The following is a 25,301-nucleotide window of genomic DNA, read 5'->3' as shown; positions in this document are numbered from 1 at the left end:
TGAAAGTACTCCACTTCTGAAGAGTCTACAAGGTGATGTAAAAGGAGCTTCTACTGACTCTACTACATAAGACAGCTAACCTGTGTTTCACACTGTGCAGAGCAGAGATTTTCATTTTTCTGAATTTGATCTGTGATCTTATTTTTTTCAACATGCTTCATCTCCCCAAGCAGCAAGGAAGTCTGACAGGACCCATTTTATGCCAAGGTCCTTATACTTATCACAATCCTTGTTCAGCCTGCCTGACTGCTTCAAAGATGCACTGCATATAAACACCAGTCTTGGAATTAAACTATTTGGAATTGCTCACCAGCATGTGACATCTGAGAAACTGTATTACTTTCCATTAATAGCAGCTTCATGATGATTGCTAGCCTAATTTATTTAGATGATGCCTGCTCTGAGGCTGACCATAGTGGACAGGGATTCTAGAAGGAGACAGAGTTGCTGCAAGGAAATAGTAAGGCTCAACAGCATTTTTTATACATATGGTAGAAAATGCTACCGAACAGCGAATTTAAAACTTGTGCCCTCTTTTCGTATCAAGAACACAAGAGGAAAGCAATTCAAGCACCCGTTAAAAATCAATCCATGTTAAGGACATACTGAAATAACAGCTAACCAAAACAAAAAGAAAAAAACCTGTTACCTACAAATTCAGTTAATTTTGAGGACACAGAACAAAGACCCTTATAAGTTGCTGCATTGACAGGTCTGAAATTTTTAGGTACAACCAAGGAATGATAGTCTTTCAAGTTTTAAAAAAAATAAAATATGTATTATTCAAAGCTGAGTGCTCATCACTTTGGAAATCAGTCACTGGTTTAAGTGGATAAATAGCTAAGTAGGAGGCTAATTTTAAGGCAGCACTTCAAAGAGACACATTAGGTAATAACAGATCCAGGTCATGTAACAACATCCTGGTATTATATTGAGTGTTCTTAAGTGACATGAAGGTGAAATACAGGATTTAAGACATACGAGCCTTATTTCCAATGGCAAGTATCTGAATACTGTAAGATTCAAATACTGGCAAAGAATAGAATAGTGGCACTGCATATTGTTAAGTTTTTCTGTATCTATCAATATAGGCAGGAAATTAAGATCAAATTGAGGTCATGCTGCTATAATATACGTTGACTGTAATAAGTATTTTACCAGAAAAAAACAAGGCAGTCATCTTTGCAGGCAAGTTTTCCAAGAGTCCTGCATTGTTAATATATACCTAACTGATTTCCAAGCAGTTAAGAACTGTTCATGATGCACAAGCTCCACAGATAGTCCCACCTCAACAAAACCTGAGGGATGCACACTTGCCACTCAGAAATTAGGGTTTCCCCCCAAGCTTTAAATTATGTCTTATTTCATAGTCTAGAAATTTACAGTAAAAGAGCTGTCATTTATTCTTCTAAGAAAAAAATATACTTGCATAATTTTAGCCAGTTTATGGAATACCCTACAGTTTCATCCTGCAAAAAAAGTCATACAGATAGTTGGAAGAATATTTATGTACTATAGAAGGATTTAAAAAGAGCACCTTTATTTGCTTTATAGTTATGATGCATCTGCTTCAGAACTTAGAAGATTCTTCGCATCAAAAAAACTGTGGACAACAGAAGAAGATACTTGATGGAGGAAGCAATAACCCACTACTGTTTATTCATGTTCTTTTGAGGTTTGTTTTTTCGGGGTTTTCTTTACTATGCTTTTCAGCGGGGAAAGAAAGGACCTGCAGCTATAATACCTGTAAAATCCTGAGACCTGACATTCTGGTAAGAACAGAGTATATGCTAGATAAACTTTTACAAATCACTTATGATGTTAAAATGTGGAAGAATACAGCACTTTGGATTCTGCAGTTCTCAGAAGGAACCTACTTGGAAGCTGAAATCATGGTTCATGCAGCTAACAGCTCAGCAATATAGGTGTAAGCAGGAAAAGCACGTAGTTACTGATACAGTAGCAGTCCTCTCAAACCAAGCAGAGTTTTGCCTTCAGAGCAAGGCCTGGTATTTAAAGGCGTGAGATTAGTTTGGGGAAGAGATGAAAGAGCAAGCAACTCCAGCTGCTAAAAGCACACTCACACTTGCTGTCAACCCCGAAACTCCCAAGCACCTATCAAAACTGCAGTGGACAAAACAGCTAAGTCTTTCTTATCTCATCATTATATGCAGCACCATTAGAAAGCTTCACATTTACAAGAATTACCCAAGTGGTGACAAGAGGACAGATGAAACTCCTACCAGAAGAGGGCACCCCCCCCTCCCCCAACGGTTGGTCCTTAGAAGGGTTCCTACATGCAGCAGGGAAGGAAGAGATGCACCTGGCAGTTGAGATGCTGAAGAGCTTCCCCACCACAACCTCCCCAGTATTTTCTCAAGATATCACACCAAAAACATTTACTCCTAATTATTTATTGTTATAGCTGCATACAAATATGATTGCTGACATCATTATGTTTCTACAAGGCTTGGTTGGATGCTCACACCCAGAGAAGATAAGAATGTACTTCCACATACTCATTTACAAAAATCATCAAGTTTTGCCACCCTAACTTTACCCAGAGCTTTCACAGGCTTTGTGAGCAGGCCCTCCCTGAATACAGCCTAAGAACTACAGCTATGAGACTCTACCCAGCAGCTGCTGCTCATAAACTGGCTAAAATGGAGCTTCAGAGCTGTTAAGCCCCTAGATAACTTAAAAACATCTAATAGACTGAAGAAGGGAGGGAGCTGCTCTTTATAATACAACAGGTCCCTTCATCATGTTAAGAACAAAGCTGTATTTATATTATTTCACCGCTTATCTGAACACCACCCAGCGCTACCTACCAAAACTCACACGCTTTCACGATAAAACACCCCGTGCTAAGGCAGCCTTACCCTTCCAACAGGATGTGAACACGTCCCATTACAAGCACCACAGGAACAGCCGATTTCAGGTTTATGTACTCAGCTTGGATTTAATCAGCAGCCACTCAGTAAAGCCTCCGCACACCCACAAGTCTGAAAGAACGCTAGCTGAGGAGCCAAACGTTTTTAGACGTTTGCTGCTTGCATAGCGTATTAATACAAAATTAATCAAATTATCTACTGTGTTTATGTCCTGCGTTCACTCTGATAGCCTGAGATGACAAGGGAGAACAAAACAGACTTAACGATGGAAGAGACAGCCTGAGAAGAAATGAGGGAACCAATGCTTGGCTGAGGTTTGTTTGAGTTTTTGTCCCCCCTTTTCTGAATTAAAATTGCAGAATGAATGCAAACCCTTCATGTTTTCCCCTGAAGAGTTAAATTACCTCAACTTTAATACTTTCCACTGTCGCAACCTTGTGCCAGCTGCGGTTAACTAGAGTTATCAGAGAACCTACAAAATTAGTCTATAGGGCTGAAAGAAATCCTGCATACAGGGAAAAGGGACACATCAAAATAATTAAGACTTCAAGATTACCTTTCAAAGTAGATACTTCCAACTACTCTTCCCTCTCCAAAAAGCCACACTGAGGTTTAGGACCCTGCAAGCCCCTCTCAGCTACTTAAAGATTAGATGGTGTACTGGGCGTAGGTGCAAGGTTTTGGTAGCAGGGTGGTCCCTGTGAGGAGCGGCCGGGGCTGCCCCATGGCGGACACAGCTGGTTCCAGCTGGTTCCAACCCACCCACTGCTCAGCCCCACAGACAAGGCCGGGGTGCCCTGGGGAAAACAGGTTTAAAAAAGGGCCGAAAAAAGTCACACGGGCAGAGAGAGGAGGAACGTGTGAGAAACAGCCCTGCAGACACGGAGGGGAGAGGAGAAGGAGGGGAGGAGGTGCTCTGCGGTGGAGCAGAGATTCATTCCCCTGCAGCCCACGGAGAGACCACCATGGATCGGGCTCTCCCGACGGGAACTGCAGCTCGTAGGGGACCCACGCCGGAGCAGGGAAAAGCGTGAGAAGGAAGGAGCGGCAGGGAGGAGCTGCTAGGGACTGACCCCAACGCCCATTCCCCATCCCCCTGTGCCGCTCTGGGAGGGAGAGGGAGAGGAGCTGGGAATGAAGGAGGGAAGTTGAGCTTGGGAAAAAAGGGGTGGGTAGAGGGAAAGTGTTTTATTTTTTGTCTCTGTTTCTCCACGTCCAAATGTATTTTAATTGGCAATAGATTAAACTTCCCCAAGTTGAGTCTGTTTTGCCCATGATGGTAACCGATAAGCAATCTCCCTGTCTTTACCTCAATCTACAAGCTTTCCCATCCTATTTTCCCTTCCATTTGGTTGGGGTGGAGGTGAGAGTAAGCAGCTGCGTGGGTGTCTGGCTGCTGGCCAAGGTTAACCTAGCACAGACAGCTAAAAAACAGAGACACTAATGATTTTCATTACTATCCACATGCTGCTAAATAAACTTTTTTTTCTTCAAACACAACCTGTTTTCACACCTGGATTTTCAGACTGTTATACAGCATAGCATGGATGACCAATGCAATAAGTCACTGAACTGCAAAGCCAATACAGGCCATACCATTTGCCTTTGCTACTGGTAGCCAGCTGACAGACACACCGAGGGAGCAGACTTCAAACATCAATGCAGAAAATTAACACTTGGCAACCACTAATGCTGCATCCACACCTGCTGCTTAGAGCAGCGTTTCAGTTCCAGGCCTCGAGGTTCACACCACTGGTTTATTTTTATTCTAACTTGAGATTTTTGCATCTTGACCTCTTACATCTTACATCAACAGCCACATTCAGCTGAGTATCTTGGCTAAAAGTTTCCCATTTAGACAGCCAGAAACCAGACAGCGAAGCTTTTTTTTTTTATTTTAAATGAGGTCCTGAAGTCATGAAGGAAGGGGCCAAGAAACACCCACATGTAAAAGTGCAGCAAATAAACCTTGCAACATGCACAGTGGGCTTTAGAGCACTTGGCAAAGGAACAGGTGTGTGGCCAAGGGGCTACAATACCCACCCTCATTCCTACTGTTTTGCTATATTCTCAAGGTTCAGTGAGGACCCTCTGCAAGTGCTTTTTATTTTAAAAGCAGAAGCTACTAAAGCATTCTTCATTTTATTCTGAAAGGCAAAAAAAAAGAAAAGAATTTGTTTACTACAGTGTTCATTATATTTATAAGTGCAATTTCATTTCTTTGGCAAACTTACTCAAGTAAGTTTGCCAGAAAAAGGCCAAGGTTACAATATTGAATTCGTTGGAGTCTAACTGCTTGGGGGGAAAAGAACTTGATTTTCTGAGACACTCAAGAATGAGATGAAAAATTGAGACCTCTGCTTTTTCTGGCAGTAAACTCTCCCCTGCCCCAGCAGTGTTTCTCCATTACTGTAAAGATGCAGGCTTTACTCTCTCTCCTTTCAAAGCCATGCCCAGAGGAGTCCAGATAGACTGATCAACCATGTCTAGTCAGCAGGTCTCTATGAAAGGATAGAGGGTCCTCCTCTCAAATCCACCTGCAAGATCAGAGTTTTAAATGCCTACATAAGTTCGTCTGATCTGATGTATGTGGTAAGATTTCTATAAAGTAATTGCAAAGGCTGTGCAGTAGAAAAAGAAAAAAAAAAAAGAAAATTTTTGCATGAGAATTAGTACCACTTGTGTAAAATTTTTTTCTGTATCAGAATGTTTAAATAACAGCAGCTTAGCTATAAGGTCAAAAGGGTTTGTTGGGGGTTTTTTGGGGGGAAGTGCGTTGCTTTGTTTTCAAGGTGGTTATTTTTTCTCACCTAACCCCTGACAGCTGAAGTAGCTCATTGTTCCTTGGAAAGATTACTTTTTTTTTTTTGTCCTTCTGCCCTACATGTTTGACTAGGAAGCTAGAGAGGAAATGCTCTTCATTTTACTTGGTAGCAGTGAAGGGGAGGAGCAAACAGAAACCAGTTCACTCAAATGCTGGACTCTCCCACTAGTTTATCATTTAAACAAAAAAAAAAAAAAATCTTTGCTATAATGTGACCAAAAAACAGAGTGCAAGTATTTTGGAGTTTGTTATAGTCTAAGTTAAAAGCTTCTCTGACTTAAAAAAAAAAAAAACAAAACACAAAACCAACAAAAAACAAAACAAAGGCCAAGTCTTTATTAGACCTTTATTATGTCTTATAGCCTATAATGAATAAGTTAAATCTGCACATTTTTCCACTCCCTCCAGAGAGGAGGAAGGGAAACTCTCTCTTCCCAAAACATAAATAACAAAGTCCATCTTTCCCAAGAGGAAGATGACAGAAGATAAAGCCTTCCCTCCATTTTACCTGTGTCATTCATACATTCAACTGCATGCTGACATTTCTTAAAGCAGCCAGGTTCTAATGAACCTACAATAGTTCACACAAGGTGAACCAGCAGCTTCCACTTAGTATCTCTGTTAGTCTTTCTGAAGTTGCTCATACTAGCATCATTTTCCTACACATTCAAGGAATCCGGTATTGTTTGGAAGATGCTCAAATTTCAGCAACAGGGAAAAGCCACCACCAAATACTTTTAAAAAAAAAAAATACAGTACTGACTCTTTATGCACCAAGCAATTGAAAACATTGCAACCACGCAACTTGAAGGTGAACTTGGAGAGATAAGACATACAGGTGCTTTAGGGTGAATTCTGCCTGGAAACACTTAAAAGCAATGGCAAGCACTATCAAAAATTTAGTGAGAATCGCATAAAAAAATTAAAAGTGCCAATTTTCTGAAGTTAGACTCAATTTATATCCAAGTTCACTTTTAGGCACCAAGGTCTGTTTCTTCATACTTCAAAAAAATGTGAGTTCAGATACTTCATTCCCTAGTAAAGTCTATTTATATTACATAGCACATAAGTAGCATGAAGAGTGCAATTTGATCTGTAGTGGCTGACAAATGACAGACAGGACATCAGCCCGCTTACATATGTTACACTTCATGGAATGGCCTCATAAATACAGAGCAGAATGCCAAGAAAGCCTGCTCATTTCATCTCATCTTGCAAAAAGCCAAGACGAAGCCTTTCTCCAATGCTTTTGCAAAGCCAAAATAAATTCTCCATAGCTCCTGTTTAATAACAGGCTCTTGAGGAACTTAAAGCTTCATCTGTTAGGAAGGAAGTTATTTGCCTAACTATGGTTGAGAAGAGATTCAGTTGTTCTGAAAAGCTTGTTTTGAGGATTTAGAAACCAGGCAACACAGTAGGCTGCATCTGTGCATCTTAACTTTTGCTGAAAGCATAGCCAACTTAACTGTTCACAGTAGCGTTCCTACTGCTTACATTCTGGTAAACAAGTGCTTGTAGCAACAACCAGGACTTGATACGTTTATTTTTCATAAACCCTTAGGTTTCTACTAAATTCCAGGGCAGGAAGCAAGGCTGATTTCTGTTTACAAAGCATTATCATTTATCATTTCACAGAATGAAACTATTAAAATAAAAAGTGCAGTGTAACAGAATATAACAATGCTAATTTTTTTCCTTTTTGCATAAAACTAGTGTTCAGAAACAGAACTCAGATTGGAATTCCACATTGCCTGACTTCATTCTGGTCTTAGACAAGCCCTGTCACTCAAAGAGGTAAGCGTTTGTCTCAGTTACTGCTAACAGGTAGCATCTGAAGTCATTTTCTGGGAGACAGGCAGGAATATACAGAATGCTGCTCACATACGAGCAGTTGTGTCCCATCCCCAGCATCATGAGGAATGGAAGGATAACACTGAGAAATGACATCCTCAAGCACAGATAAAGAGAACACACATTCGGTGACCTTCTTTTGCTAGAAGCTACCCAGTGTGCAGCACTTAAACATCATTCCTCGCTCCAGATATTTGATCCTCTTGGAGGAAAATAGAGCTCCCCAGTTCCTAGACAGCAAAAGGAAAGAATGTTTGGAAGGAAACACCTACTTATTTGGAAAACAGAGTGAAAGACCTTATTGGGATCTCCACAGCTAATCTGGAGGTGCCCCATCTGCCTTTGTAAGGGATCATAGTGTGCTGGCAGGCTTCTCACAATGGAAAGTTGCATGGCCAGGTCATGGGGCTGGAAAGAATAATCACAGGTTCTGTGTGAAACATCAAGGACCATCTACAGGCACCCTGCAAGCTTTGTTTCCTGGCTAAAAAAAAGGTTGCTGAAATTTCAGCTCCTTCTTGTCTTCCCCATTTTCATAAGCATCTGGGGCCCATGTCGTCCCCATAATTTGACTGCTATCTCACCAGCTTAAGAGCAACCTTTCTTGGGGAAGGGCAAGGGGGGAGTGGAGAAGAGAAAGCGAGCAAGTGTAAAGCAGAGATGCCCATGCAGAGAACTGTCAAGCATGTACTGAAGACATCTGTTCTCCTCAGTTGGCCAATACACACATCAGTGTGTGCACAGCAAACATCAGCTGTGGCTGGCATAACACACTGTTTCTTTCCCAGCAACTAGCTAGAGAAGATAGGATAAGTGGGAAAACTAAAAGACTGTTTAAAAAAAAATGAACTTGATAAATTGCTTTATATGAAAGAAATTCTTATTGTGCATTTTAATTGAGTGTTTTCCCTTCCCTCTTATTTCTGATTCATCTCACCAGACAATTTCACGTTCCCTTTCCAGGAAATGCTGAAGGCCTAGCAGAATCTTCTGAGCTATCCAGCAGATTACCATACCTTCTTATCTCTTCTAAACAGAAGGAAGTGGATCAAAATGAGAAAGTCTATAAGTCATGAAATGGCAGGAGTGTTTGTTCTGCAGCAATCTGGACTTTTCCCATTACTGAATGAGAAACTGTATTACAGTTTTACATGAACACTAACACAGTGTTAGTAATTTCAGACACGGTGAAGATCACTTTGCTTCACAAGTTCAATACCATCTTCCTACCCCCTCTTAGCCACACACACACTGCAGTATTTCATTGGTTACAGTCATAGCACTCTAAAGCATTAAGCCAAATGATTCAAACAGCTGGTAAGATCCCACAAAGACTACATTATTAATTATCACCAATGTTATACCAATTTAGTGCATTCAAGCTTGACCTGTTCATATTTACACTTTGTAGGATGTCATTCAACACCATCCGCTAGTTAAGAATACTGAAATCATTGGACAACATTTCCCTAGTTTAGATACTACCTCCAAAGCCAAATCAGAGACTTAACAGCTGGACTTCGCAACAGCAACAAGATGGAGCCGTATTCCCAGCAGGACAGCAGTGAGCCTAGCACAGCTCTGTTACCTTGTCTCGGTGCACATCCACAGCCTCTAGATGTAAAGACTTCACATTTTCCACACACAAGAATCATCCCTCACCTCCTTCCACAGAGTATTTTCAAGGGTGTTATACTACCAACCTGGAATATCTGTTGTGTGTCTTCAAGGACTGAAATGATTAATTGGTTGAATCCAACGAGTGTTACACAACCCTCATGCATAGAAACAATTCTTGAAGCCTGGCAGAGACAGCAAGGATTCTGCTATCCTGTAATACAATGCCACAGCTACTTAAGTTACAATCAAGTTCAATATTAAAAAAATCAGTAGAGTTGACTTTTTGGCATACTTGTTTTCAACAGAAAGATGGACTCCAAATAGCACATAAGATTCTGATGTAGAAGTACTGTGTTTGGCTAGTCAGGGATCTTCAAATCCGAAATAGCATGTAAAATTTATACACTTAGTCTGGGTCTTACACTGATTATTTTTGACAAAATGAGCTACAGCAATTCATGCATACAGTATTTCTGTGACTGTTGATCAAAACACAACTTTCTCATGCTTTAGACAAGACTATTTATTATGAGTAAACAGACTGGATTAATAATTTAGTGAGTGGTGAATAAAAGATGGAGAGGAATTCTATGACTACACGTAAATGAAATACAGTAGCCATCTGATGTAGGAGATGGAACTTCAACCTGTAGCTGAATCCCATCCTGCCCTGTCCCATCCCCAGTTTTCCATTTTTCCCCCCTGAAGTGAGTCTAACTGAAGAATTCGTATTCCCACAGCAGAAACACAGTTAGGTCACAGAGTGCCTTTCATCTCACTGACATCTGGTCAGGCACCAGCACTCCAGACTTCACAGACCAAATTTACTAGACCATCACCAACTATAATGGCAATTTGAACATCTCTGTTAAGCCCAGGTGTAGGTGCCTATGGGTGGATAAACTCAACATTGTGAACGGCAACAGAGTGACAATCCACTAACATGGAGCTGAATTTTTTATCATCTCTCCATACACCAACCCCAAGGTTACTATGTGAGCATCCCAAACTAGACAAGAGTCCCTTTGAAGACAAACACAGCTTATCTTCTTCTCTTGCCTTCCACTTTCCAGTTTATTTAAGCATCTAACAAAAAAAAAAAAAAATTTAGTCTGGCTTCCACTGAAGTTATTAGAAAGACTCATTTTTAACAAGCACCACACCAGAACAAAGTTTACTGAACCCAATCTGTTATTTCAAATGATATTGAACAGATTAAAGCTTTTTTGACTTTATCTAGGTTATTTACTTACCACTCTCTTCCTAGTTATTTCCTATTTCCTTTCTCTCGCTTCCTTGTGTAAGTCAAAAATTCCTACTTTTAAGAAACTTATTCCTCCTAAAGCAAATCCTTCAAAAGCTCCTCAGTTACACCATTTTAAAAAGTGGATTAAGGCAAGAGGGGCCTTTCCTAATATCCAACTACTTAATTATGTGAACTTAAGTACTTCAATTTTGGCTCCTCTCCTATCCAGAATTTAACATTCCTCTCCAGGGAAGACAATAGTCTGCATTAAAAAAAAAAAAAAAAAAAAAAAGCGCCTTCACATCTTCCCTTTATATTGCACTATTATCCAAAGGGTTCTTTAAACCTCTAGCATGGCTAAATGAGCAACTGCCATCTGAGCTGCTTATTTACCAGTGGTACTACTTGTTATCATCCAAAGCATAAACATCCAGGAAGGTAGGACATCTCCTATCGCATTCAGCATTACCTGACAGATGCATTTCAAAGGCTTCCACTTCCGTCTCTAGACTTCAGTCTCTAGTAATAAGTACACTCTAACAGAAAGAAGATCACACATTTATACCACAGTAAACATAACAACTTTCTGCCCTCTACCACCTCTACCACACCCTCATGTGGTCATTAAGAGCTAATTTCCTTCTAAATGTGTAAGCCTGAAAAGACGCATTGATGTCAGAGGGAGCAGTCTCCCTGCTACCAGCTCTGGATCCTTTCCGATCAGAGTTTATGGTTAGCAGGATACATCCTAAGGAGGCTTGAGCTGAATTGTGTCCAGCAAGCTTGGGATCCTCAGGGACTCCCACCACAAAGCTCTAGCAAGTCGCTACACTATCAGCTCACATGCATTTACCGAAAAATTTATCACACTTTGACAGCTGTGGGAGCTGCAGAAAGCCCTTCCAGCCCTTTCCTTACAGCAGGGAGTCTCTAGCTTCCAGAAGAATTCTTGCTCAAGTTTTAGACATTAATCAATGTTTTCTTGATGACCCGTGCTCACAGAAAGCAACTAAACATATTTTAAAATCAGTCTGAGATACAGGCTCCCTTTTGCATGGAAGGTGGTCCTGCTATGTCCAAATGGTTAACTTTGGGCAACAATACTGATTAAGAAAAAAGAAATTTAAGGAGTCTGCCAAAGGTTCTTTATGACAGATCTTAATTAGTGGACCAGTTTTACCAAAACTCTGCCTTGCATCGACAGTTTTCTACGAAAGCATATGAACTTTCAGAAAACAGTACAGTCTACTTACCACACAAGTAATTAGCCTGCAAGTTGGGAGAAAAAAAAAAATAATCTGCCTACAAGGTTGTCGGTTGTACAAGTAAATCCTCCTTTACCCTTCTACCATTCCACGATTGTGTAGAGAGTCAATTTTTCTGTTCAGTTAATAGTGATGATGAAGTTATGCCTACAAAGAAGCCATTTTTGCACTCCAAAGTCAGTTTCTCCAATATAGTACCCCCCACTTGAGGAAGACATACAAAGAATCTTAATTCTATTATTTCAGCACTTCTAGATTGTGGGTTTGGGGTTTTTTTTCTTATTTTAGACAAAGCAAAGGGTACCAGATCTGAAAAGAGAAACCCAAATACTGAGACTCGAGTTCTGCAAAAGATAAACCTTTGCCAATTGCATGCGACCTCTCTTCCAACTGATTCTGTCTGAACTATTGGATTAAGGAAAGTTGGGGTTTTTTTATCTAAACTTGGAGGAGAAAATAATAAAAAAAAAAATCTGCGTCTAGGTTCAAATCATACAAAGGGCTTAGTTTTACTTAGCTTGTAGGAGAGATTATCTTTGGCAATTTGACTTCTGACAACAGAAAAATTAAGTGTGTGTGGGGGAAATTATGCAAATGAAGTCAGAGAGGGTCATCTGCAAATTATGACAATGAGGTAGTAACCCGTAGGGAAGAATCTGTTTGCTGGATCTTGCATGGCATTGTGAAGGAAACCTGAACACCTTCCAATGCCACCATCAGGGAAACAGAGTATTGTTAGAGTCCCACAAAACCACGCTACCCTGTATCACAGTTGATTCTTTGCCCATAAGTGCCATCATTGAAGTGTTTCATCAAGTGTAACACCACCTGTACTAACTTTGCCTTCTCCCACCACTTTTTTTTCTCCTGCCCCCCATCTATTAACTGAAAGATATTATTGAAGAAATTACTATAGCTACGGAGACAGCTCAGTTGCAAAGGAGAAACAGTTGGCTAACAGTGAAGAACTAACTTTAGCTTTATATATGAAGAATGCTGTTGGGGTTAAATCTTACACAGATTTAGATGTTTCACATGACAGCGTTTCATTAAATATTATGGCAGGAGTCAAAAGACACTTTCAGGAAGCTTGCAAAAATTAGTAAGAGACTTTGTTCCCAGTGACAGAAGGAAGAAGAGCAGCAGCTAGCATTTTTCCAGTTCTTTGGGGAAAGCTGCGCAAGCAGTAGTAAGACCTGTTCTTTACTGAGAGCCTATTCAGATGCTAAGTGGGCAGAAGTTGCTCTTTACAACTCCTACCTGAAAGGACCAATAAAACAGACTAAGAATATATGAAGTCAACCATACCTCCTACAACAGAAAATCTCTTTATTTTAGTCACAAGTGCCAACTATCATGCCATGAAATATTCCAAAAGATGTCATGATTTTTTCCAAAACTATAGTTCTGCTAGAACAGCATTGTTGCTTCTGATATGTAGGCAGACACTACCTGGCAGCACATAACTCCCTACCTAAACTTTGTTCTTGAACATGGTAATGAGTCAAGGGAACAACTATCTTGCAGTATTATAAAATATTATTGCTACATCAGTGATTCAGTCTGGCGGCTCTCCAAAACCATCAACATAAACAGAAGAGGTCTTGTGCACTAAGTAGACATGCCGATAAAGGTATTTAACACAGTTGCTCCCATTACAAAATGCAAAATAGCTGAATACACCCAGAACAAAAAGTGTTTTCAGATGGACTGAGACCAGGCAAGTTTATTCGTGTGGGTGGAGCATTTATTCTCGAGCATAAGACTCAGGGTAACAACTTACCCAAATTCTGGTATTTGGAACCATAAAGTCAGAGCAATATGTCACCATCCACTGGATCCTTTTAAAATCCTTTGAAATTACCCCACTACCTGAAAGGAAGCATGCAAACACTCTAGAAGGGACATAATGTCTGAAATAAATTACTAACTTGAAATCAGTGCTTGAGACACACACGAGACCACATTAGAAAGCTTATGGAGGTACTGGGTGAGAAGTTTTATTATGGATCAATTCCTAATAAAGACATCCCTCTCTTACCCTGACTCCTGCCCCTTTGGATCAAACTGTATTACCAAAGAGGCTCAGAATCTTAATGGAAGGGAGACTTAAAAATTTTAAGCATCTCAATGATCAGTCAGAAGTCACAGTATGCATCTTCACTGCACAGTTATCAGGCAACTGCCATCTTTGCAGCTGATAAGCAACCACATCAATCTACCCAACCAAAGCTCCACAATGTGCTTACACACTGTATGGCATCTCCCATGGCTGGCTGTGCTGACACGCTTTATCCTAGCTGAGGGTGGGAGGGAGGTGCTCTGTGCCTGCTGTATTACTACTCTGAGTAAAGCACAGCTATGGCAAAGCTACTGTGGAGCTGCCAGCACTTGAGCAATTTTCCCTGCATCTTTGCTGCAAAGCAGACAGGTCTGAACAAGAGCTAGAATGCATCTCACGCTCTGACCTGCACCTCTAACAGTCTTGGGGCTGTTCTGAAGGCTTTCCACACCAGTGCCACAGTCTAATGGATGAGAGCTTGGGAAACGTACTCAAAGGCAGTGTTGAACCAATTTACTAGGTCTGAGGATCCTAGGCACTCACCTACGCACAGCCAGCAATAGGGCTGCCACCTCCATGGAGGACTGGGAAGACAGAGGATGCACAGTGGGGGAAATAAGGTAAGTGCACTTCCATATCTTCCTAAAGATATGAAAGTCTCATCATCTTCCACTTTCATACAGCATCAAGACAACAACATACCTAAGCCTAAAAGAGCTTCAATTTACCTTCCCAAAAGTAAAGGACTAGGTTGCTTTAACTGGGAGCAGGGGAGACATCATCCTGTGCTTTCCTCAGAAATATCTTAGTTTCTCAAATGATCTTCTTCGTCCTTGAAAGTCAGCAGGATCTTCATCCAAAGTTTAATTAAAACTATTTGTCTTAAGAAGCAATGTCGCTGTTTCTAAGCATGGTTTGTGGTTAAAACAATGGGGAGAGGGGTACAGGAGGGAAGAAAATATTCTGTGCTTTAATCACTCTTACTAGGAAGAAACTGAAGGGAAATATCCTGTATCTTATTTTCCCTTAAAACGTACACATGCTCCAAAGCAGAGGCTAGCACCACTGAACACTAGAAAAGCCTGATCTGCCTACACAGTACAAATGTATCACCCACTGCCAGTCATTCAGCAGAGAATTTCCAATTCACACTGTTAGAATTTACCAGTCCTATGTTCCCTACAAGTTACTCCCTTTGGGGTGGGGAAGAGAAAAAACACATCCTTTAAGGATTACATTTTGCATGTCTAGTGTCACTCAATACCACACACAGAGTGGAAAGAACCATGCACACCAGCCTGAAACCACTGCTAGCATTCACCAACAAAAATCCCCATCCAGGTCCAGTGTGTTGCCAACATTTTGGGGTTTTGTTACACAAGTCCAAGAACTGTTTCAGCTCCCACTGTGTGCAGATTTTCTCTGCTAGGAATTGTTAAAGACTGTTTTTCCCGCTGTGTTATGGAACAATGGGAATGATAAATGTACCCAAGAGCAATATTTGAGTTGAAGATTATTGACCTCGAGTGCTGGTGTTTGGCATGAGATGAACTAAGTTCTGTTACGGTTACAGACAGCTCCCCTCTGCCAAAACCCTAACCTCATTTTTCCAGAAGGAAAAAAAAAAAAACCAAACTCAAAATAAGTAAAAACATTTTTAGGAAGGTTATCCACTTAAAAGATATGGCTAGTCCCATTATTTGTTAGGTATTGGCAGTAAAATGTATAAAACTAAACCCAGACACATTTGATCCGATATTTAGAAAAATCCAGTAGCACGAAGACCTTAGCTTTACCCATAACTTGTCTCTTCTAGTAGAGGGCAGTAACACCACCAGTCACTACTGTGTTTCGGTCCACTTTCTCTTTAATCAAGGTTGTTTGTTTATTCAGCCATTATGAACTGGGTGAAAGTACATTTTGCTTAGGTACACCTTGGTCACCACCAGCTCTCCCCTAGGAATCATTGTTCATGACCACAAAATTTGCTTATCTTACTATTTCAGTATATTCTCCTATTTGTATCGAACATCCTTTTTATCAAAAGGTACACATACCACTGGGTTCTTTGAAGCACTTCAAAGCTTCGCTTTTGAAAGCAGCTACACAAGCACATACCCAGCCACAGCTCACCCCTGTGAGCAGCCACTTCAGGCGCCTCTTTCGTACATGGGAAGTGTCTTGTGAGCCCGGGCCTCGCACATCCAGCTCCGGACACAGACAGATGGGGTGGACAGGACTTCAGAGGAGTGGTGGCACGAGGATGTTGCAGCAGGAGAGGACGCAGGATGAGAGCTCTGCTTTAGGAGAGTGCTCAGGAACAAGGTGGGAGAGGGGGAAAGGCAGGAAAGAGCTAAAGTTTTTCTAAGTGATATATAACTATGTAACTGTTTATTGCATTAATGATAAATGCAAGCACTTGAGTAGTGAAATACTAAATCTAGGCAGCTTCTCAAAAGTGGATACAGAGTGTGAGGTGCACAAGTGCACAATGTGTTTTAACTAAGGTTTTATCATTTTTGATAAATGAAACAGCGTAACTGGGGGCTGAAACCCTTCGGTTTTTACTATTCTGTAAATTGTGTTACAGTAGCCAAGTTAAATCTAAAGCATTTATTTGTATATGACTACACATTATTTCAGTGCTTTTTAGTGCTAAGGTTTAAAAAAGGGCAACATGTAGAAGTTTGGCATCCATTTCATAGGCACATTGCTTAAGGCACTATGAACATTACAAAGGAACAGACATAAAATTAAAAAAAAAAGCACTATCTGCCTCACTGGAGATACAATGCTCGCAAGTCAACTGAAAAACACAATGAATTGATTCAGGATTATAAGGAGGGAATAAGACTTGGTTTTTTGGTGAAGTTTTATAACATAGCTTCAAGACTGTAGAAATAACATAGAAGAATGTGAAGATCATCCTTTAAACACACTGATGCAGATATTTTCCCGCAGACTATTTCAACTCTTCCTGCAATAACAATCCTTCTGCCCCCCTTATCTCCTCTACCATTGTTCTAGTGCACATAGTGCAAGCACCTCACCATGAGTTTCGCTGCTGGACCTCTTAAACCCTAAGCTTGTGAATGAAATACTTCTATTTACATTTCTTTAAAGGGAAATTGCTGTAAGAGTGAAAGGAGTTCATCATTGAGGTCAATGACCAGATACAGCTTAGGTTAAAATACACACTCCTTAGGAAGCTGGTGGCTGTAATTGTGGTGTACCAGACTATGGACAGCAGAAGCACGTGTCCAGGAAGTTTGTGTTCGTGCAAACATTATGTGCACTCTTAACCACCGAAGTGGCATGAACCACCTTTGTTGTTCAGTGCAGTCAAGTGGAGGAATAAGCCGCAGGGCAAGACATGCAATTTATAAACTACAACAAAGCAAAGGAGACAAAGGTAGATGTAAATGTTGTAAGAAATAACGCAAGTTTTATCTGATTCTTCCCCCCATTCCCATTACTACTCCATGTTCTTGATCCAGGCCAGTAGGTCATAACTAAGTGCAGTTTACATCACTATTTTCATAACAGATTCTTAAGCCGCAGCTTGGTTTCAATACTTGACCTTGTTACTTCTGTAGCACATTGAGCCTCACTTACCTACGTGCTTTGATAAGCCAGCGAAGTCATAGTATCAAGACAACACAGCAGAAAATCCCTTAAAAACATTGTAAGTACCAACTGGGTTCTACAATTATTAGAGAACAATTTAGTTCTAAAGATCTGAAGATCTCAAATCAGTATTTTGCATTTGCTGTAATTTCACGATCAGTGATGCATGCATTCCTTCTTCCAGGCTATGAGAAACATGCATCAGAGAACCCAGGTGATAAGTGCCTGGCAGAACCACAGCACATCCCTATGTTTGCTACTGTTGGACAGTGACCTTTTTTCCAAGTCAGATACCAATACTTAAAACAACAACAAAAAAAAACTTTGCTACATACTCACTCAGCAACCATACAGAATAGGAGAACATAAGCATTGTCAGCAACTAAATCCCATAATCATACCCAAGCATAGGTTGTGACTCTATAGTTTATATAGTATATTCTTTTTAGTCTGGCATAGAAGTGAATTCATTAGCAATATTAAACTGCAATGTGAAATTTCACAGATCCTGGCGGAAAGGATTACCGTGTTTTTTTCATCATGAAGCTTTTAATCAGCAGGCAATTTGACAACCCTATTGTGGAAACATTTCCTGATACTATTAGGGAAATACTTCTGGTTCTGAAATTCAGAGTCTAGGTTTTTCTCATTAATTAAATACAAAGGCAGTGAAATCCAAGTGTCATATAAGCATTCAATCATGAATTAAGAGAAGCATTGGCAAACTCCTTATTTGACACAAAGAATAATCCAAGTAATTTACAGCACATAACTTTTGTCATACTCCTGCATAACGCTGGAAATAAGTTATAACTTTATAAATGGATACATACATTTTCTTTAGGAATAGCCAATTCATTTTACTTAAAAGATGCGTTCTGCTAAATATAACAATGATTCACAAATGTTCTATTTTGCGTCAATAAAATGAACAATTTTTTAATGTCCTACTTTGTGCGTAAACAGAAAGGAAATGAGCCATAAAAACGGATGCTGAAACTCCCACATTCATCAGACTGAGGAAGATGGTCCAGCATCACCCATTTGTTCTCTGCAAGAGCTCCCTCTTCATCGAGAAGGAAACTGTCTCTTCATCAGTAAGACTACTGCATTTACATAGGGAAGCAGACCTGTTAGATGTGACCAGTTTCCCAACAACTACCTTCACCTGAAGCTCTCCCCAGGCATCCAGAAACTTTTCTGTGATTAATTCAATCATCTGCTTCCCATACTAGCAGTTTGAGTGGCTACAACTGCCTTTAAGTTCCTCTAGAGAAATACAGCAGTCAGTCAAAAAGGTTTCCTCACATCTACTTTCCTTTAAGAAAAAGTCCTCAGCAGTTTACTTCTTCATATCAAGTCATTTAGCAGCTTTCCCTTGTTCACTGTGGATAAGTAGCTGGCCAAGTATTTTCACTGGTCCTCAAACATGAAGCATTAAGCCAAGTATTACCTTCTGCAGGGCACCCTTAACATTAAGGGAAAACAGTGAAACTGCATCAAGTTTGACTCTTTCAACCCTTGTACCTCCAACACTAACCCTCAAATGCTGCTTTCCACTCTCAATCACATCCGATCCTCCCTTCAGCCAACTCCCAGGACACGATACGATCACTTCAACACCATGCCATCATGTCACTCCTGTACCTGCCAGCTCCAAACTCACGTTTCAGGCACTCTGAACCACGCAAAGCGCCCACCTATCCTCCCAGGCCCAGTGACCACTCCACAAGAGACCCAGATAAAACCCCCAGCAGATGCTGGGGAATGTGGACACAGCCAGTACCCTCTGGAGGGAGCTAGCTGGGCAAGCTTGACCATAAGACTCCCATCTGTTCAGTGCTGGAGTCAAGAACCACTTCCCAGAGCAGATGCCTTTAGCAGGATGTATGTCAACTCAAACGGGAAGCTCTTCAAGGACAAGACCGCGTCTTTATGCTTGCACAGCTCCCACTGCAATGCAGCACTCACTCTAGCTATTCAGCTGTGCGCAAGAGAGACCGCAACTGTTAACGCTATCAGCTTCACGGTAATTAGATTTAATCTGCCACTTAAAACCATACTTCACACAAAACACCACAACATTCATCAAGGCACACGCTGTTCACGATGTCATTATCCTTCAAGAATGTTACAACTAGTGATGCCTTCATATGCTTCTTGGTATCAATATGTTTAACACTTACTGTTTTGGCATTCTTGTTCTCCAAGATTGACAGGACTCCACCGTAACACACTGAGTTTAATGGGAGTGGGTTCGTAACAGATCTAAGCCCTGCTCCTATCTGAACACCAAAATGCTGTTTTGGTGAACAAATGCACCCTGTATCACTGATAGAGGTGTCATTTCAAAGAGGGAGGGTTTTGTGAAATACAATGCACAGTCACAGGATTTTCACCATTGTCTCCCACATATGCCTCAATTTGAAACCCCAGCTATAATGAGTGAAGGTACCAAGTAGCTGCTCTTTGGAGATAAGAAGGTAACAGCCTGATGCATAACTTGGTGCACTAAAGCCTATGCCTCAGTGGAATTTTTTTCCTACCTTCAGCTTTTGTCTTCTCCCATGACTAACAGAACAGCAAAATTAGAGTCCACTTTAGCCCCAAATATTTGGGGAATAGACCCCACTGCCCAAAGCAATCCTCCTTTCCTTTATCTCCTCGATCTTCACAGACCTCTGAAGCACTAGTTCCACAGCACTGTTGTCGCAGCTCTGCCAGACATAGAAACACTATATCCTGCGCAAGCACCTAGCAACCTCCGTATTTAAGCAACCTGTAAGTCTATAAAGATACATCTGCTATGACTTTTGCATTCCTCCTTCATTCTTTGCTCACTCTCACCCAAGTGTTTATTCAGTACAAAATCCAACCAAAAATAATGGATGTCCCAACAATGGAGCTATTCCAGTCAGAGTTTCCTATTGAAAGATAAGCTATTTCAGAATTGCTCTTCAACGGGACTATTCCAGAATACATTGTAAGTACAACCCACATAGCAAGCTGTTCTGAAGAGCCTATCCTGCCATCGTTATCCTAAACAGTTTTACTATCAAGGCAACCCCACAGAAGCCTCATAGAGGCGTAAGTAGAAAAACAACAGCAAGTAGATAAAAACACGGAATGATAAACCTATGGCTAGAGTACAGACTTTGCATGGGAAAATAGGAGCTCCAATGCAGCAGATACAAATCACCTCCACGGCTTTAGGACAGGCACTTTTTGTAGCTTCAGTCCCTTACTGCAACAGTAACTATTTATACATAAATCCTAAGCACAAGATCACTAATACTTGTGGATTTATTCTACACAAGAGTTTTTGCAATTAACAACAACGAAAAATCAGGATTTAGCTACTTATTCACAAGGAAAAAACTGGTTTGTATAAAAGAAAACACTATACAGATGGAAGGAATAACAGGGAGACATACAACACTGACACATTATCAATGATAAAAGAACTTTTTTGGGGGGAGCAGGGCAAGAGAATGAAACAAGGCATCATAAAAGTCAGCTCTGGAGACATTCTAATAAACTACTAGAAACCTTAAAGCAGAACACTTACACAATTAAAACAGTTACTAAAACTGAGTAGTTTCTTTAAATCCCTTCATTATCTTTCACAGCTTTATAAACCCTATACCTAACTACAACATAAAGAAAAAACAAATACAAAAAACTTACTTTTACAAAAGCTGTTCTTTTGTGTCTATTTAAATACCGAAGGACACCATGAATTTCCATTGAAACACACGTAAGAAGTTAACATAGACGAGTTCCTTTTCCTAGAAGTATACTCATGCTACATACTCTAATTTCCCTCAAAAATGCTGGCAACTGAGCACTAAGGAGGTGGGGCCAAGATTTTACATAGAAAACACCTGATACCACATTCAAAGGCTTATATAAAATATTTACTACAAGTGATGTTTGCTTAAGGTAGTACTTCAAGAAGTTATTTTACTATTTTCCTCTTAAATAGAGAATTTTTATTTATCTTTTTAGGTACCACAATTAATTTTGAAAACATACGATGTTCTAGTTCACTGATCTAGAAGCTATACAAAATATAACTATTCATTTTTGTAAGTGAAATTACTTTCAATGTTTGGTGGTTATAAACAAGCCAGAAACTCCTGAAGTTTGTCTGTAAGATGTACTGTTACATTCCTAAATTAAAGCAGGAATAAATTTAACATAATAACCAGAATCTGGTTTAAGTCATCATGAAATTAAATATACTACCACTTTCTAGTTTAAGAATAAGAATTTAAATCTGAATAATACTTTTCATGTTTTTAAATACTAATTTTTACGCTATAATCTCATGGGTCTTCTCATCTCACTCTCTCCTATCATTTCCATCTGTGTCTTGCTAGTACAGTAAAGATGTAAGAACTATTGTGCCTTGGTTGTTCAGTGATGCTAATGGACCTTAATTTTCTTCCAGGGTGGTAAGTTTGCTTAACTAGTCTTCTTATATTCTTAGAATATTATATGCCATGTTTGTGTATTACCAAGCTCTCCTTTACTTTAGATGGTCTTTTGAGCTTCTAAGAGCTTCTAAACAGTAAGATATGAATTTACTTATACTTGAAGAAGTCTGAAGAACTTCCTCCTAGAGGTACTCCTAGTCTTCATTTGCTTAAAAAAAATATATATATCTTGCTGCTACTCCTACAGCCTTGTTTGACACATGTAACTAATATGCTACAAAACCTCATGAATTACAATGACCAAATCTCGATGCTTTCTAAAAATCTGCCTATCAAACTAGAATATTTCTATTTACTTACCAGCGAAAGTTGCTGAGCCACACTTATTAGGAAAACTTAATTTCTGTCTACTTCACAAAAATCTAACTCTTGTCAACTCTTACATGGGTGCTTAAAGTTTTCCTACTAAGCAGTATACAATCTTGTATTGATAGCCTCTTGTCTCGTTCTTTGTTTTTCAACTTTTTGACCACTGATCTGTGCTACTACAGAATAGACACTATAGTATCCCAATTTTGGTCCAGCAGACCTAGAGAAACATTTAAGGCTGAGCTACTACATACTTGTTCATTATTTCACAGATACAGTGTACAGAAAACTCTAGCTTGGAAAAGACGATTAATTTTAAAATACAACTAGTATATTTTTGTTTGCTAGGTATGGATTAACAAAGGATGATTCTATGATTTTCTATAAAGAAAACCCCCAAACTAGTGTCAACTTCTGAAACTTATCAACTATGACAAATTTATGGGTTACAAGAGCAAAAAATGCCCACAATCTTATAAAAATAATAGTTTTCTTAGGCTAATTCTAACACTGTTAAGCAGGAGATTGAGGATGATCAAAGTCTTGCTATCTAAAGCTTCATGTAGAAAGACTTAAAATTGAGGACAAGTAACTGGGAGAGTTGGGGGAAAAGAAATTTACATTGAAAAAATTAACTTTCTGTACTGATGTGATAAAAAGTCAAACAGCTCTGATGAGAGAGAGACAGTGCAGATGTCATTCCCTTAAAATAACATTTAACAAAAGTAACTTTTGATCTATCCTGCTTTTCTAGAAAACAAACTTCAGATTTGGACACACAATTAAAAATACTGTGCTTAAAATGATTGTTTCTAATTTGATTAGCTGCTTCTTGAAGGCAGAGCGTACAGGTTGAATGCAGCTAACCTTGCTGAACTGGGAAGCAGAACATGTCCATGGGCCAGCTGCTCCGCACTGACAACTCAATTAGAAACATGTGAACATGCCTGGTTAATGGCAAAACATACAAGGGCTTTGACCATGCATGAGGAACAGGGCAGCTGATAAAGGTGTTAATTTTCTCAGTCATTGCCTCCCAAGGAAAAACCTATGCCAAAGTTTCCATCATCTAATGAAAATGCTAATCAGCCTTTTCAAATATTCAGCAACTGTGAGTTGAAGCCCTTAGTTAATTTAAATTACACTGTTTGTTTATTTTGCTTTTGCACCTGCTATTCAAGACCTGTCTGATAAGATCTTTTCAATTTAGGGTGAGATAAAGCACTGCTGTAGTTACAATACAAAGAAAAGACTACAGACCTGTTAAGATGATGTCCCATTCAGAAAAATAAGCTTGGATGGAAGGTGCTTAACCATTTAGCAGTTTTTAAAAAAATATGTACAGGATATGTCCTACAGAAATAAAAGAACATGTGAAATAATGTGGTAAAATACAGCAAATTATAAAGCACCCTACAAGCTTATGGTTAAAGTTAGGGAATGTCAGCATCTCTTGTAAATAAAGGCCTGGATTTCTCTTAGTCTGTAGCTTTCTTGTGGTGAGCCACAGTGAATCAGTCACTGGATACCCAAGCTTAGATGTGAACAGCCCTTGAACTGTTTTCCCCTCTTTAGCTGTTCCCAAGTTGTTTCTGGCAGTTCCTGGTGCTGTTCGCCCAGCTCTTCTGCAGCACGTGCTTCTTCTCCCTACAGTTCAGTCTCCCCCTAAGAAACATTCAAGTTTATTTTAAAATAAAAGCATTGTAGCAGGCATCAGAAAAACTTAACTATTTTCTGTATTTCTCAAATAAATGTTTTCTTGCCTTTTTTTAATGGTAACTGGCAAAATACTTGCTTTTGTAGTTTGCTGTTACTCAATTATGACTATTGAACCGCATTACAAAACAACTAGCTAACCAAGCTGAGTTACTCTTTTAGCATTTTCTGATCTAGCAGGAGAAAAGCTTTTCAGACCATGGAGACTAAGAACACAGTTGCAGGCACAGAAGGTGGAGAAGTTTTCAAGTAGTCTTAATTTGCAATTCATAACACATGTAATAATCTGCAAATCCAGATTCTTCAACAAATATGCACATCTGCTAAATTTTTTTCCAACCACTTTGCTTTAAAGCTTACTGTCAAAATTAATCCTGCTTGTCAACTATGGCATAATTTACCCGATATCCTAATTTTTTTCCAGGAAAGAACAGCACAATGGTATTGCTTAAAAGCATCATATGTCATCTTGTAGCTGTATTCCAACTGGAACTTAAGTTGCAACATAATTAAATATGAAAGCAGATGAAGTATAAATAACTTCAACTGAATGACTATAGCAGAAACATCTTCACCATTTATCTGCATTTTATAGGATTTTGGTTTTAAAAATTTCAAGCCACCTTCCAATGTATCTAGCTGATGTGACATCTTCAGCCAGTTTGGGAGCCTTTCTGACAGCCCTTGAAGAAGTAAAATTAGTTAAGCAACTGAGAGAAATAGTCCAAGAAACATATCCAAAATAGCTAGCTAAGGCTTTTGCTGAGATGCAAATGTTTTATCGGTGCAATTAACATCACAGTTAAAGCAGGTTTAATTTCTGAAAACCTTTGGAGGAAGCCTCAAACAACTGACATCCTTCCCCTTCAATTAAAATATGACAGCTTAAAGTCTACACAAACTGAAACACCCTGGCCAACAGCCTGCAGACTGTTAGAAATATCAGGAATTTCAAAACAGAAGGTAAGCCTTGCAGACTGCCTTTGCACTGGAAGAGAGCCTGAAGGGAAGCAAGTCCGGCGATGCTGTATTTCATCCTCCGTCCCCAGGTGAAGACGTACTGCCTCTCCAAAGGCATTTTTCTTGTAACATCCGTACCAATACTTCACACCCCTCCAAAGGAGAAGCAGCATATGGCTTGTGACAGGAAAAGATTTAAACACAGGTAGGGGCAGTAAGCAACAGAACACATGCTTGTCGTGGTTTTCTCTCCTGCTGGTACTGGACAGGGAAAATGTCCCCAGGGCCACTGCTTCCAAGTACCCACCACTTCCATTTGCTTCGCAAACTAGTTTTTGTTGTGTTCTTTTCCATCTAAACGGTGAGGGAAAAGGTGGCCCTGGAAGTGCCTGACTTGTGTGTCCAGGAGGATGAAAAAAATCACAAAA

General features: G+C 39.8%; 1 protein-coding gene across 6 annotated transcripts in view; it reads right to left on the bottom strand.

Annotated features, from left to right (window-relative positions):
• Positions 1–25,301, bottom strand: part of TBC1D4 (TBC1 domain family member 4) — a 122,437-nt gene that overhangs the window by 58,952 nt on the left and 38,184 nt on the right. Inside the window, exon 1 of one of the 6 annotated variants that reach the window (XM_075046063.1) lies at positions 9,273–9,368. The exons of the other annotated variants lie outside the window; for them this stretch is intronic. Within the exon in view, the coding sequence (XP_074902164.1) occupies positions 9,273–9,353 (81 nt within the window). The 5' untranslated portion in view covers positions 9,354–9,368. Of the gene's footprint in view, positions 1–9,272; positions 9,369–25,301 lie in introns of those variants that run through there. 6 annotated transcript variants of the gene reach the window in all.

This window comes from Buteo buteo, chromosome 14, assembly GCF_964188355.1.
Source record: "Buteo buteo chromosome 14, bButBut1.hap1.1, whole genome shotgun sequence".
Lineage (NCBI taxonomy): Eukaryota > Metazoa > Chordata > Aves > Accipitriformes > Accipitridae > Buteo > Buteo buteo.
Note: the sequence above shows the minus strand (reverse complement) of the source record. Positions and strands in the feature narration are given on the sequence as shown.